We start from the raw sequence: 14158 nt of genomic DNA, 5'->3' as shown, positions 1-14158 counted from the left end.
GGGGGGGGAGATAGTCTTTTGCTGAGGGACGTTGCCGCCTGAGCCTCTGCTCCACTTGCTTTCCTGCCGGCGTCTCTGATGGTCCCGCCGCCCGCTGGGGGGCGCTGCCAGCAGCAGCTGTTCAGTGCCACGCCATGCGGGCCACTGGAGAGCACCAAATGTGAGCTGGCGACAGAGAGGCAGTAGCCAGGGAGGGGGACAAGGAGGAGCCATGGCCCGGTACTGACTGATCTGCGGACCGGTACCAGTCCCCGGACCGGGGGTTGTGGACCAAACAGGGTGTCTGTTGTGGAGAAAGGAAGGGAATTGTAAGCTGCTTTGAGACTCCTTCAGGTAGTGAAAACTGGGGTATAAAAACTAACCCTTCAATTTTTGTTGAATTGCATGTTACTTACCATGTCACAGATGGCTAAAAAAATTTTTTATTGCTTCTGCACTCAAGAGTTTAGACATGAAAAGTTGCAGCCTGAAGATGGGCATATTTCAATGAAATTAATCTGGAAGATCAAGCAAACATCAACTTTACCCAAACTTGGTCTGGGTTTTCTTACAAAAGGAAAAACAAAAAGAAAAGATGCCTGAGTAGGAAGGTTTCCAGCAACACCCAGATGCTAAAGAATAGTTTTCTACCAACCTCACTTCTCCAACAATTTCTCCAGCTAAGCTTTGCAAGCTATTCCGCAACTCTTCAACTTCATTTCGCAGGTCTATAAGGCTTTTCAGCACAAAGTCCAGTCGGTTCAGCACTTCTGCTTGTTCTTCACATGTTAGAAAAGATGGGTGAGGGCTGCTATCACCACCCTCTATGGGTCCGTGTTTCAGTGGAACTAGAGAGAAAAAACCAATTTATTACAGAAACACCAGTTCAACTTCCTTGAGCAACGTTACTTTTAGATCAGAGTCCAATAGCACATTTAAGACCAACAAAGATTTATTCAAGGAGTGAGCTTTCGAGTGTTACTTTTAGATGTTACAAACAGGAAACAAAATACAGGACAGTGGAACAATGTGTGCTAATCTGTGTTCCTTGGAAGAATAAAGGTCTTACAAGTAGGTGCTTCAAAGTGTATAAATGAAGTTGACTAAATAGTCCTTGAACAAATAGCTCCACTTCTATTTGTCATATGTATTATATTAACCCATCATATGAACACCAGATAATTAAGTTTCCTTTCCCTTTTACTTCAATATAGCTTGCAATCCAAATTTAAAGCATGCAAATTACAGTAAAACTCAATAACCCACGCTTGCGATCTGCCTATATGCCATTAAAAGCTTTTAGCACCTAAAATGGTTTGCAGCATCTCCTAGAATCTTCTGTAGAGGCCACCCCCAAGACCTCCTCAGGGAAGCCACTCTATAGGGTGAGTGAACTGCGATCGAAAAAGCACAATTTTGTTTTAGTGCCAGATAAGCTACCTTAAGTAGGGGAACAATCACTAGGTGGCAGCCTGAAGATTGTAGAGGGGCATATGAGGAGAACCAGTACTGGGCCATGGAAAGCTTCAATCAGCCATGAAGAGAATTAATTAGCACCTTGAATTAAACAGTCACAAACCAAACAATTAAGGGGTAGCCATATTGGTATGAAGGAGAATAAATTTTGAGTCCAGTAGCACCTTTAAGACCAACATAGTTTTATTCAAGGTATGAGCTCATACCTCGAATAAATGTTAATTGGTTTTAAAGGCGCTCCTGGACTCAAAATTTGTATAGCCGACAGAAGACACTCTTGGCCAGAACACCAAGCTGCTTTTCAAACAACAAGGCTGGAACCTTCTCTACAAAAGCCAACGCCACTCCATCCACCACAAGTGGAACTGAACTCTCCAAAGCATTATCATTCCCAAACTGCATTACCTCCATCCTGACTGGATTCCGCTTCCACTTTTTTCCACTTAGGCACTTCTGCACAATTTAAAAGTACCAGTTCAGTGTTGAGAGCAGCACATCTGGAGACTTCGATAATGACATCCAGATCTATATTTCATCAGCATAGTGATGACACCAAGTTCTAAAATGCCAGACAATCACATTCAATGGCCTCATGAAAATAGGGAATATTGTGAATGACAGAATGGAATTCTGAAACACTCCACAGGGTCAAATCCTAACCTGCTGATTCTGCTCCTCAAGTGAAACTTCTTTGTGGCCAATCAGAGGAGAAAGACAAAACTACTAAAAAGCTACTCCTCCAATGCTAAGTAATGGCTAAGGATGGAGTGGTCGTATTGAGAGGACATTTTGAATTGAGGACATAGGAATTACCATCTCCTGTCCAGTTTTTTAAAAATACCAGAGCAACCAAACTGGTCATAATTCTGAACCCAAGCCTGTACCAGAATGAAATGGGTCAGTGGCAAATTCATCATGCGAGGTAGGTGGGGCTGAAAGTGTTCTGAGAACTGTGACTGGTACAAGGTGCTCCAGCTAGCTGCATGTGGAGGAATGGAGAATTAAATCCAGTTCTCCAGATTAGAGGCTACTGCTCTTAACCTCTACACCAGTGGTTCTCAACCGGAGGGTTGGGACCCCTTTGGGGGTTGAACGACCCTTTCACAGGGGTCACAGCAGGGCAAGTAGCTTGGCTGGGGGAGGGCCTTCCACACAGCAACCTTGCAGGGTAGATCGAGATAGATCATTCATCTGCCTGGAGCAGCAGAAAAGAGCGAGATCGACGTGGTAGGACAAGAGGCAGAACTGAACTGACAAACCCCAGAAAAAACTAATATATATACAATCACGAACAATGGATCTTCATGCCATTGGTCTGTTTCGGTTTAATTTCTGTGAAAGAACACTTGCATAATTTTATGGTTGGGGGTCACCACAACATGAGGAACTGCATTAAAGGGTCGTGGCATTAGGAAGGTTGAAAATCACTGCTCTACACCAACCTGGCTTCTCTTTTCAGCTAGGCCGCTTCATCCTTAGACAATGAAAGCTTTTAAAGATTTAATAGCTGCTTCCTTCAAAGGCCTGGAGGGAACTTCAATAGCTGCACATGGTGGCTCTCATGCCCCCAACCATCTAAGATTAAGCTGAATTGAATCTAAACAAAAAAAAGACAAGCAGGTGCTTTTAACACTTTGGATGCCAGCCTACTCTTAACTTGAAGAAGAAGAAGAAGAAGAGTTGGTTCTTATATGCCGCTTTTCCCTACCCGAAGGAGGCTCAAAGCGGCTTACAGTCGCCTTCCCATTCCTCTCCCCACAACAGACACCCTGTGGGGTGGGTGAGGCTGAGAGAGCCCTGATATCACTGCCCGGTCAGAACAGTTTTATCAGTGCCGTGGCGAGCCCAAGGTCACCCAGCTGGTTGCATGTGGGGGAGCGCAGAATCGAACCTGGCATGCCAGATTACAAGTCCGCACTCCTAACCACTACACCAAACTGGCTCTCTCTCTGCTCTACCTCCACGTCTGAACGGATGAAACATTTTACCCCACAAAAAATACGTCTGTGGGGCATCACAAAAACATCACAATACTCCAATTCATCTCTAGTCACTCACTCCAATTACTCTGGTTATCCCAGAGTACTCCATAACCCCAAGCTTCTTGGTAAACTACCTATCATAATGAGCGTAGCTGTCAATGATATTTCATAAGATTGGAGGTAGGTGAGCAGTCCAGTACTTTTCAATGTTTTTATCAATGATCTGGTGGGGGGGGGTGGAGGGACTCCTCATTAAATTTGACACCAAATTGGGAGGAATACTGAACACCCCAAAAGACAGAGCCAAATGGCTTTGGTGTCAGCAATATGCCAATGACACCCAGCTCTATCTCCTGATGAGCAGCTGGCTGAGCTCCCCATCCGTTTTCCCCGAAAAACTCACCAGATGTTTGGAGGCTGTGACTGAATGGTTAAAGCAGAGCTGCCTGAAGCTGAACCCCTCAAAGACGGAGGTCCTGTGGCTGGGTAGGAAGGACCAGTGGAGGAAGCATGTCTACTCAGCCTAGTTCGCATGCAGCCAGGAATCCAGGAGTGATATTTGATGCCTCCCTTTCCAGAGAGGCTCAAGTCACTCTGGTAGCACAGCAGGTGTTTCTCCATCTGTGTAGGCTGAGCTATTAGTGCCCTATGTGACCCTAGATCACTTAGCCACATTGATCCATGCAACTATCACCTTTAGACTAGACTTCTGTAACTCGTTCTACACAGGCCTTCCATTGCCCCTACTCTGGAAGTCACAGCTAGTAAAAAATGCAGCAGATAAGAGTCCTCGCCAAAATACCATGGAGGGCTCATATATGTCCTGTGCTCAGGTAGCTTCAATGGCTTCCAGTGAAGTTCCAAATTAGCTTCAGGGTGCTGTTTTTGACATTTATGGTCATTCACAGTCTGGACCATACTGGAGGAATCGCCTCTCTGAATATACCCCCGAATATACCTTTCTGCTGTTTCTAACAGGCTAGTGGTCCCTGGTCCAAGAGAAGTTTGCCTGGCCTCTACCAGGGCCAGGGTCTTCACAGTCCAGGCCCCTATAGGTGGAATGAGCTCCCAGAAGAGACACGGGTTCTGTCACAGCTCACTGAGTTCCACAGGACCTGCGACACAGAGCTCTTCCGCCAAGCATTTGGTTGAGGCCAGGCAGTATGAAATATCTAGAGGCCACCTCCTTACAACACCCTGATAAATGGGACCAGTACAGGAAATTAAAAGGATGTGCCCTGTAACAGTTTTTAGTTATAAGATTTTATTGCATTACTGATTTTACCCCCAAGATAAATCAAATAAATGGTAATAATAGAACAGTATCAGTTAGATATCAGGAAAAAGTTTTATACAGTCAGAGTAGTTTAGCCGTGGAATCAACTACCTAAGGAGGTGGTGAACTCCCCTTACTGGCAGTCTTTAACCAGCAGCTGGACAGATAATTATCATGGATGCTTTAACTGATCCTGCATTGAGCAGAGGGTAGGACTAGATGGCCTGTCTGACCCCTTCCAACTCTATGATTCTATGAGAAGCTCCAGACAGCTCATAATTCCATGTAGTTGTAAAAGCTCTAAGAAACAATTAACATGCAAGGTAGAGATGGTTGTTCATTATTATTGATTTATGTACATGAAACTGGAATGTTTTAATATACCTAAGCTTGGTAAGATTGAAAGAATTCTCTTCCACAGTAGATATTTTTAAAAGCTGCATTACTTAAAGAAAACAATTGATCAAATGAAACTCTTCATTTGGTTTCCGAAAACAGAATGCACAACTGCTATAGACCATAACTTCACCATCATTAAACAAAAGAAGTTTTAATTTGAAATTCTGATGTCAATGAGCAAAACTAAAAAGCCACTATCTTGATAGTAATGATAACTTTACCTTGATTATGCGGCCGTATATTTGTATATTCCTGAGAGCCTGAAGAATTCTGCAGACTCCATGCATTAGGGCCTTTGGAGCTCCTTATCCACCAAGACTTTTTCCTCTTTTGCTTGTAAAAGAAGTAGAAGAGACCTATTCCTGCTGCTGCTGCGCCTAATACCACACCAAGTCCCACACGGGAGGGCCCCATTTTGGACATGATACATCTGAAAGAAAACCAGTAGGCCATCAGTTACACTGATGAAACAGCTCATGGCTTATAGAGAACCAACACTAATTGAAAATAGTTTTAGCTATATTCAAAACTAGTGCTGAAAACAGTGCCCAAGAAGACATTTTCAATTTTGTAACTTGACTGATAGACTCAAGTTGGGCACAACAGATGTGGGAATATGTATAGGAAGGGATTCCAGTTTTACTGACTCAATAAGATAGTCCTGCCCTTTTTTATTTCAGTTAGCATCAGGATTTCATTCTGAAACACCACTTGCTGCTATCATAGATGGTTCATAGAGCAGCCTGGAGATACAAGATGCAGTTCCATTATCGAAGCTAGACAAGTATGGCCCAGCCAGTGCCTAGATGGCATTTATTCAAGAGTTCCATACAACCCAAACTTAACACGAAGGTTAAGGTAGGACAAAGTGGCAGTAATCACAAGTGAGGAAACTTCACTGACTCTTCTGTTTCATAGCATGCCATCATCAACCTTGGGAGCACATTCAAAGCACTGTACTCTTCTCAGGGCAAACAACCTGACATACCAGGAAGCAGCCCACTTGGACCTTAGCGTGCCAGCTGCCCTCAAAGCAACGCGTTGAGGCGGTGCCCTATTATTCCGATTGCTTTAATAGGGACTAAGGAAGAAGGCTACCCAACCTCAGAGAAACGGAATCCCGTCCAACTCCAAGGCAAGTTTGGAAGGCAGCTGAAAGACTCAGCGCTTGGGGCTTGGGCCGAGGCAGCGGCAGAGACTGGCGCACAACGACCTCAGCTACGGGTGGCGGGCAGAGGCCAAGAGGAAAGACTCGGGGAGAGCGGCCCCAAACGCACCATGCTCAGAGACCGCGGGTTTGCACGGGCGGAGGTCGCCCAGCCCTCCCCTTCTCCGCCGAAGATGGGCAGGGCTCCACGGGGCGCATGCGCGCGCCTCACCAGGTAGCACTCCAAAGGTGAGTAGTGACCATGAACGGCCAGGTGACAACGCGGCCCTGGAAAGGAGGGGAAGGGGGTCGCTCGCTCACGCCATCCCTCAGCACGTGGCGGGCCCCTGCGCGAGCCGGTTTCGGGGAACTCTTGGGGCGCCCCTTTCGCGGAAACGAGTCTGGCCACAGAGCTGTTTATCGCGTCACTATCGAGCCCCCGTTATGTTTCCCGCGGGAGCTGACCTCCGGCGGCCACCACCATCCACACACCTCCCTTCCGCCCTCGCCTTACCCTGCTGGAGAATGACCTTCCTCCCGGCGCCTACGGATAGTGACGCAACCGCGCTGCTGTACCGCTTGGCACCGCCCCTTTCGAACTCCCGCTTGGTTCATAAACCGCTACTCCGGGCGGACGGGGTCAGGGTTGAAGGGCGAGCCGTTCGCCCTCGTGTGGTCCTTTGAGGGCGTGTGGTCAGGAGCCAATCAGAAGCAGAACAACAAACGTCAGAGCGGGGCGGCCAGCCAGCGAGCACGCGCCGTTTTGCTCGGGAAGGAATACAGGAACGCCCTGCAGGGCTCGTCGTCTGTTTCACTAGGGTTTATTTCTTGAGAGAAAATTAGGCCAGAGCTTGTAGTCTGTTTTAGTTACTTAAAATGTTTATTTATTGAAAAAAGGTAACCTGCCCATGACACCTTACAGGGAAAAAATGTAATAATAATAAAAAAATAAAAGTTGAAAAGTTTATTAAAATCATGGTTTAAAAAACTAAGCAAGAGTATAAAAGTAAAGAATATTGAGCAGCTTAAAGTTTTCAGGGGAAAATAATGTTATAAGGTGGTGTTAAAGAAAGCCTCCTTTAAAAAAGAATTACAATTTTTGCCAAGACAAAAGCACCCGTCACATAAAACACATTAAAAGCAGCAGCAGCACTAAACCCAGCACCAGGAAGGGGGAAAACAAAAACATACACAATAAAATACAGCCATCATAGAATTGCATAATTACATCACTGTTTTCCATATACTGCTAAGTAAAGTAAAAAATCTTCCTTGTTTTGAGTCCCTCTAATAATTTTAATATAACTAGTTATTTTTTCTAATATTATACATTGTTTCAATTTGTTCCACCAATTTTCTATTGTCAATTGTCTATTTGTGAAATTGTTGGCATCTTTCCAATTACATGCAATTACCGTTCTAGCTGCTACCAACATAAAATTCGTCAAAGTCTTGTAATTACAACATTCCTTCTGTTTTTCATACAGATTAAGAGCAAAAGCAGCCAAGGGGATTAGTTTTCCCTTTGTTATATCTTGAATTTCATTAAATATATTAATTCAAAAATCTCCTAATAAAAGTATGGATGGACAGAAATATTTTGGCCTAGTGTCTCAAAGACAGCAATGTAGATTGGCAGGTGAGCCTTGAGGGGATATGCCTAAGTTCACAAGTGAGGCAACACTGCTGCAAAAGTCTTATCTCTGGCTGCCACCTGCCTCTGGATAGTATGGGAGGAGTTCCTTTGCCAACTACCGTGGCCTCAAGCATTTAGGACTTCAGAGATAAGAACCAGCATTTGAAACAAGTGAGAATCCAGTGGAGATCCTGCAATACCCCTGAGTGTTACAGACCCTGTAACCAATCACTGACAGTAGCCTGGGTGCTATATTGTGGACCTACTGACAGTTCTGAACGGTTTCCAAAGGCAGAATCATGTAGACTGCATTACAGTGTATTACAGCAACTATAACTGGGGAACCAGTCATCAGAGCCGATAAAAGGCACTATGTGTGCCAGAGGAGACCTGAGTCTCCAGCCATAGGTCAGGATCCAACAGCACCCCCAAACTATGGATCTGCTTTTTCAGAACAAGTGTAACCCCCTCTAGGAAGGAGTGACTTCTCAGTAATTTAGCAGCTTCGCCGCTGATCAACAGTGTCTCTTGTCTGTACTGAACTTAACTTTATTGACATTCATCCATATAATTACAATCTCCAGACATCTGCTAAGTTTGGTGTAGTGGTTAGGAGTGCGGACTTCTAATCTGGCATGCCGGGTTCGATTCTGCGCTCCCCCACATGCAACCAGCTGGGTGACCTTGGGCTCGCCACGGCACTGATAAAACTGTTCTGACTGGGCAGTGATATCAGGGCTCTCTCAGCCTCACCCACCTCACAGGGTGTCTGTTATGGGGAGAGGAATGGGAAGGCGACTGTAAGCCGCTTTGAGCCTCCTTCGGGTAGGGAAAAGCGGCATATAAGAACCAACTCTTCTTCTTCTTCTTCTTCTTCTTCTTCTTCTTCTTCTTCTAAGGACTTCCACAGTTATAAGCACCGTGTAAAATCTGTCAGGCAGCTTACAACAATTTTTCATTCTCTTTTAGGGCTCTTTTAACTTGCAGTGTGCTTTTAACCACCATTCAGTATGGATTCAGCATCTTACAGTGTACAAAACGCACAAGACAAAGATGTCAGAGGTCAAGTTTCACAGTTATGACTTTCTATTAAGAAACTGTTTCAAAAGGCAGAGCTTTCCCTTTGTTGAAACAGGCAGGCAGGCACTCACTTCCTTTCCTCCTCCTAGAACGCAACTTCCTTTATAGTTCTAGGAATTGGGGGTGGGGGGAGACCAATATAAGGCAACAGTCTCTCCTCACACATTCACTTTTTATCCTAAAATAATATGGCAGCAAGATAAAAGAATCAAAGAAGCAAAACCAAAGAAAATCAAATAATTTACAACAGCATCACATATAAACTTAGGAATTATCCCCATCTGTTCCATTTCCTTACACAGAGAATCCACCATCCTAATCTGTTCCAGTCTCACCTGAAATCAAAGAGTCTCACACCTGAAATATTTATGACAGGATTTACACCAAGCCTTTCTCTGCTTCCAACTCTTCTCTTCCCCCCTCCCCTTCTGTCATTTCCGCTATTAAATTATGGGATATAATTTCCTCCTTTTGAATAGGTGAGTTCTGACTCATTAAATCTTGTGCTGGACTAAAAATTGTTAGTCTTCAAAGTTTCACTGGACTTCTGTTTGATTAGACCTGAGAGCATACAAGAATAATAAATAATAATTCCATGGTCCAACATCTAACAATCTGGATCACAATGGTTTATTATTATGTACTTTTCTGTCTCTATTCAAAGAGCACATATCAGTGTATATAGAATTTGTAGGCGGTCTCACATTCAGGCTTTGAACGCCTTAAGGGATAGCCTCTGTGGCAATTTGCCTTACTCCTTTAGGAGTGGCCTGAATTAGAAGACCTGTTTCATTGTATGGAACAAAAGGAAGGATGAAATGCAATCATAAATCTCTTCCGAAATGTGCACATGAAAGCTTATCCCCCAAATTAAATTTGGTCTTAAGGGTGCCACTGGCCTCACATATTGTTATATATAGATCGGGCATCCCTGTCCCATAAGGACCGGGGCCGATATTAGACTGGCCTTGATCCCATGGGCCCCCTTGACATTGTCCCAACTTTCCATCGGCCCTCCGAGTCCTACCCAAGGGGCTTGTGTAGGATGTAAATTATTTTATATTCATATCACCGTGACTTGTATGGAATTTTAGTATCTTGTTTTAATGGAGTTTAATGGAATTTTATGGGGATATATTATTATTGTATGGTTTATATAATGATATTGTAAACCGCCATGAGCCAGTTCTTGGGAGTGGCGGTAATATAAATCTCTTTATAAACAAACAAACAAACCCCCCACAATCAATTAGGGAGGCTGGACTTCTCTTTACAGAAGCCATGCATGCTGCTTCTTCCAGTCCCATCACACCTGTCCAGTAATGATTGGAGTGCCTCTGGGTAGGGAAAGGCTGCAGTGAATCACTTCTGTGGTCTATGCACCATCTAGCATTTCATTAGCACTAAATAGGCATTAATTTGTATCAATGGTGACAACACCCCATAAAGGAAAAATTCTAAACCCATCCATTCCTCTGGATCAATGTTTAAACTTCAGGCATTGCTTTTTGTACTCAGTGTTTTCTTTCCAGAAAACAATATGTGGCTAATATCAGACTGTGAGGTAAGACAGTTCTTAAGGTTCTGAGGGCTCCAGCTCTCTAGCGCTGTTAGAAATCTCCTCTTGGCCTGTCGGGCTATGCTGCTGATGTGAAAGCGAACGGAACAGATGTCTAGTGATAAATCCCAATGCTTCAGTAGAAAGAGGAAGATACGTGGCTGCAAGGCATCAAATTATTAGTTGTTGGCCTTTTGTTATCAGGGAAGGAATAATAGAGCATGAGGTCAGTGGAAGCTTGAAGTTTGTTTTTTACGGATATTAAAGATCCTATCTGGACAGTCCTGTAGATGGTAGTTTGAACCAGATGTCTAATGCTTGGCGGGTGATAGAATATCAGCTTTTGTGAAAGCAATATTAAACTGTTCTCCTTTAACTATACCTGCCATGGCAACAATATTCTGTTTATTTTAGCGTTACCCTACAGATGTAACACTACCATGTTCATGAACAACTCAGTGTATTCACATGAGGCATATGCTTCCAATTCAATGCATGTTTAGAAAGCTATTTGCTTACATAATTTGCATGCAATTGTAGCCTTAAACAGTGCAGGCTCCAGGATTTGGGGGTCTGTCACACTAAATATCATCAGTGGCTCTCCTTAATTTGTGAGTCACAGGCTGCGCGAAGATCATCCTGTGTACAATTAAGGGCCAAACTAGACAAGATGGTTCTTGAAAAGATTTTTTCACGTAAATGCATATGCAAGTGGCTACTACATACCAGATTGAAACAAGGATGACAGGAAGGGGAAAGGTTGTTTAAATCTTTTTCCCCATCCCAGTTTTCTGGCCAAACTTGGCCCTGGCTGGTTTTCTGTCCAGAGGGGAGAGGCTGTGACTCAGTGATAGAGCATCTGCTTAGCTGTGGCTCAGTGGTAGACCATCTGCTTGACATACAGAGAAGGTCCCAGGTTTCAGTTCCTGGCATCTCTGGTTAAAAAGGATCAGGCTGTAGGTGATGTGAAAGACCTCTGCTTGTGGCCCTGGAGAGCCTCTGCCAGTCTGAGTTGACAGTGTTTTTCCTTACTGTTGGGTAATCAGTGATATGTGTTGATAGGGCTATGAGAAAAGAGTTGCACACATTTTCTTTCCTAATGCCATTCAAGAGCTCCACATTTTTCTTCTCCCCCACAACTTAGAAATTAGAGAATGAGGCCATATTCTTTATATCAGTTTCTGTTCATCAGTATCTATTTATGAATAAGGATTTTGGATAAAAGGAACTTCCTTATTTTGAATCAGGATGATGCTCCGTTTAGCCAATACTGTTTTTCCTTCCAGATGGAAAGCATATGCTCTCCAATTGAGTTATTGCATCTTCCTTAAATATGATTGTACCGTTTTTCTTTTATGCCCTTCTATAATGAAAACCAGCCTTCTACTGCTGTTTAGTGAGATATATTAGAGATGAGAAAGTTTTGGTTGGTCAGCTGGTCTTAACTGCTGCTGGTGTAGAATTGCCAACGCTTAATTTAATGTTAGTAATTGGGTTAGTATAAAACATTAAGATTTTCAGTGGTCTCACCCCATCCTCTATCTATATCCAGACATTTCTTATTTTAGATTTTATTCGTTCGTGATCACAGGAAAAGTCTTTAATTCTTTACTGATGGCATCAAAAGGGAAGTCAGTATCTCTTCATACAAACAAATCTATGACTTCATTGCATGGAACAGGATCAGAGAAATAAGCTGTGACAACCTAATGCTCTGGACTAATTTGGTCATCTTAAGTAATTAAGAAGAATACTAGGAAGGAAATGTAATTATTTTTAATGTGCACCAAATATTTCTACAATTTTATGTTTTGAAATTACTGTCCCTTTTATGTGGCAGGGGCTGATGTACACTTCATTGAGGTTTTCATACACTCAGAGGGTTTTTTTTCCTTTTGATAATATGTTCAGCTACAATAAAATTACTAAGACTCAAAATACAAAAGAGTTTACCCCAAATAAATGCAGAGGGAGTAAACCATGAAGGACAAAGAGTTTCAAAAGTATAACAAACAAATAATTGTTTTATCAGTGCAGGTACATGACATACACATTTCAGAGAGATACAAAATATTATTTAATGACACACAATTCAAAGTATTTTATATATGTATAAAACAAATATGTAAAAATCTAGTTCTAATGCTTGCTGAAATTTCTGAGCAACAATTATGAGTGGCTAATCACTTGAGGCATTTTAGGAAACTTTCATCTTGAGTCAGTTTGTATACTAAGATTCAGCCATCCCTATAAAACAGAAGAACAGCAAGAGTTTTGGAGTTCTTAGTACTAGCTGAGCTAAATCACTTCTCAGAGGCTCAGAAGACACATTCTGTCATATTTTATTTTTTAAATGGAGAACATATAAATGAAATACTTCCTCAAGGAGATCTTTCCCCAGATTCCTCTTCATCCGGCAAGATCTACCAGGTGAAACTAGGTGAAAAAGATCTTGGGACCAAACTACATATGAAGGGAACAGTTTCTTTTGTTCTTTATCAGCTGTGTCTAAAGCAGGGGATGCATTCTCTAATTTTAATAAATATGTGACTTCCTCACCTTATCTCCCTGTGCTTCATCATAGGAGGAACATAACCCTTAGCTCTGATATTAGAAGTTAGCAGGACTAGGAAGAATGGCTGTTGCCATGTGCCAGAGTGAGATAGCTCACAGAACTTGGCAAGGACCAAAGTAGATGTGAGAGGATATGTGAACACTGAAGTCAGGCATACCTATCACTATCATGATGGTGAAATAAACATCAAGGTGGGGAAGAATATATACATTAGGTTTCCAGGTTTTCTGTGTGGGTCACTGTTGAAGTTAGATAGCCTTCATTCCTCTTGTATTACAATAACTGAAAGGTATATAATCTATCATCTGTAGTTGGCCAATGGGTCAGTCATTCCTAGCATAAACATCCTTGCCATTCTTACACTCAACTTCCTTGCTCTTTTAACTGGACTGAAGTAAAACTGCAACTCCCAGTTGGCCTGTTTCAAACCCCTATCCAAGCAGAAGCACACAGTAGTTCAAAGTTTATATGATTACAATTATAAAACATTTTAAAAATTCATTTTCTCCCACCTTACAGTATAAGCGGGGGACTTTGCATAACGGTATAAATATGCAGCAGCATTTTATTCAGTATAAAGTTTTAAGTAGATTTGATAGATTTTCAAAGGGCTACTTCAAGAAAATCATAGAATCATAGAATTGGAAGGGGCCATACAGGCCATCTAGTCCAAACCCCTGCTCTACGCAAGATCAGCCCTAAGCATCCTAAAGCATCCAAGAAAAGTGTGCATCCAACCTTTGCTTGAAGACTGCCAGTGAGGGGGAGCTCACCACCTCCTTAGGCAGCCTATTCCACTGCTGAACTACTCTGACTGAAATTTTTTTCCTGATATCTAGCCTATATCGTTGTACTTGACGTTTAAACCCATTACTGCATGTCCTCTCCTCTGCAGCCAACATAAACATCATCCTGCCCTCCTCCAAGTGACAACCTTTCAAATACTTAAAGAGGGCTATCATGTCCCCTCTCAACCTCCTTTTCTCCAGGCTGAACATTCCCAAGTCCCTCAGCCTATCTTCATAGGGCTTGGTCCCTTGTCCCCAGATC

At 42.9% G+C, this 14158-nt stretch overlaps 1 protein-coding gene across 3 annotated transcripts in view; it reads right to left on the bottom strand.

Moving 5' to 3' along the window:
• Positions 1–7049, bottom strand: part of RMDN3 (regulator of microtubule dynamics 3) — a 41576-nt gene extending 34527 nt beyond the window's left edge. The window contains exons 1-3 of one of the 3 annotated variants that reach the window (XM_077322858.1): positions 6774–7049; positions 5334–5542; positions 635–827 (exon numbers count right to left, since the gene is read on the bottom strand). In XM_077322858.1, coding sequence (XP_077178973.1) covers positions 635–827; positions 5334–5542; positions 6774–6874 — 503 coding nt within the window. In that variant the 5' untranslated portion in view covers positions 6875–7049. Of the gene's footprint in view, positions 1–634; positions 828–5333; positions 5543–6389; positions 6732–6773 lie in introns of those variants that run through there. The other 2 variants (XM_077322859.1, XM_077322860.1) reach the window with 2 other exon arrangements.
• Between the last annotated feature and the right edge of the window lie 7109 nt (positions 7050–14158).

This window comes from Paroedura picta, chromosome 2 (genome assembly GCF_049243985.1).
Source record: "Paroedura picta isolate Pp20150507F chromosome 2, Ppicta_v3.0, whole genome shotgun sequence".
NCBI classification, from domain to species: domain Eukaryota; kingdom Metazoa; phylum Chordata; class Lepidosauria; order Squamata; family Gekkonidae; genus Paroedura; species Paroedura picta.
The sequence above is the reverse complement of the archived record's forward strand: the minus strand, read 5'-3'. Positions and strand labels throughout refer to the sequence as shown.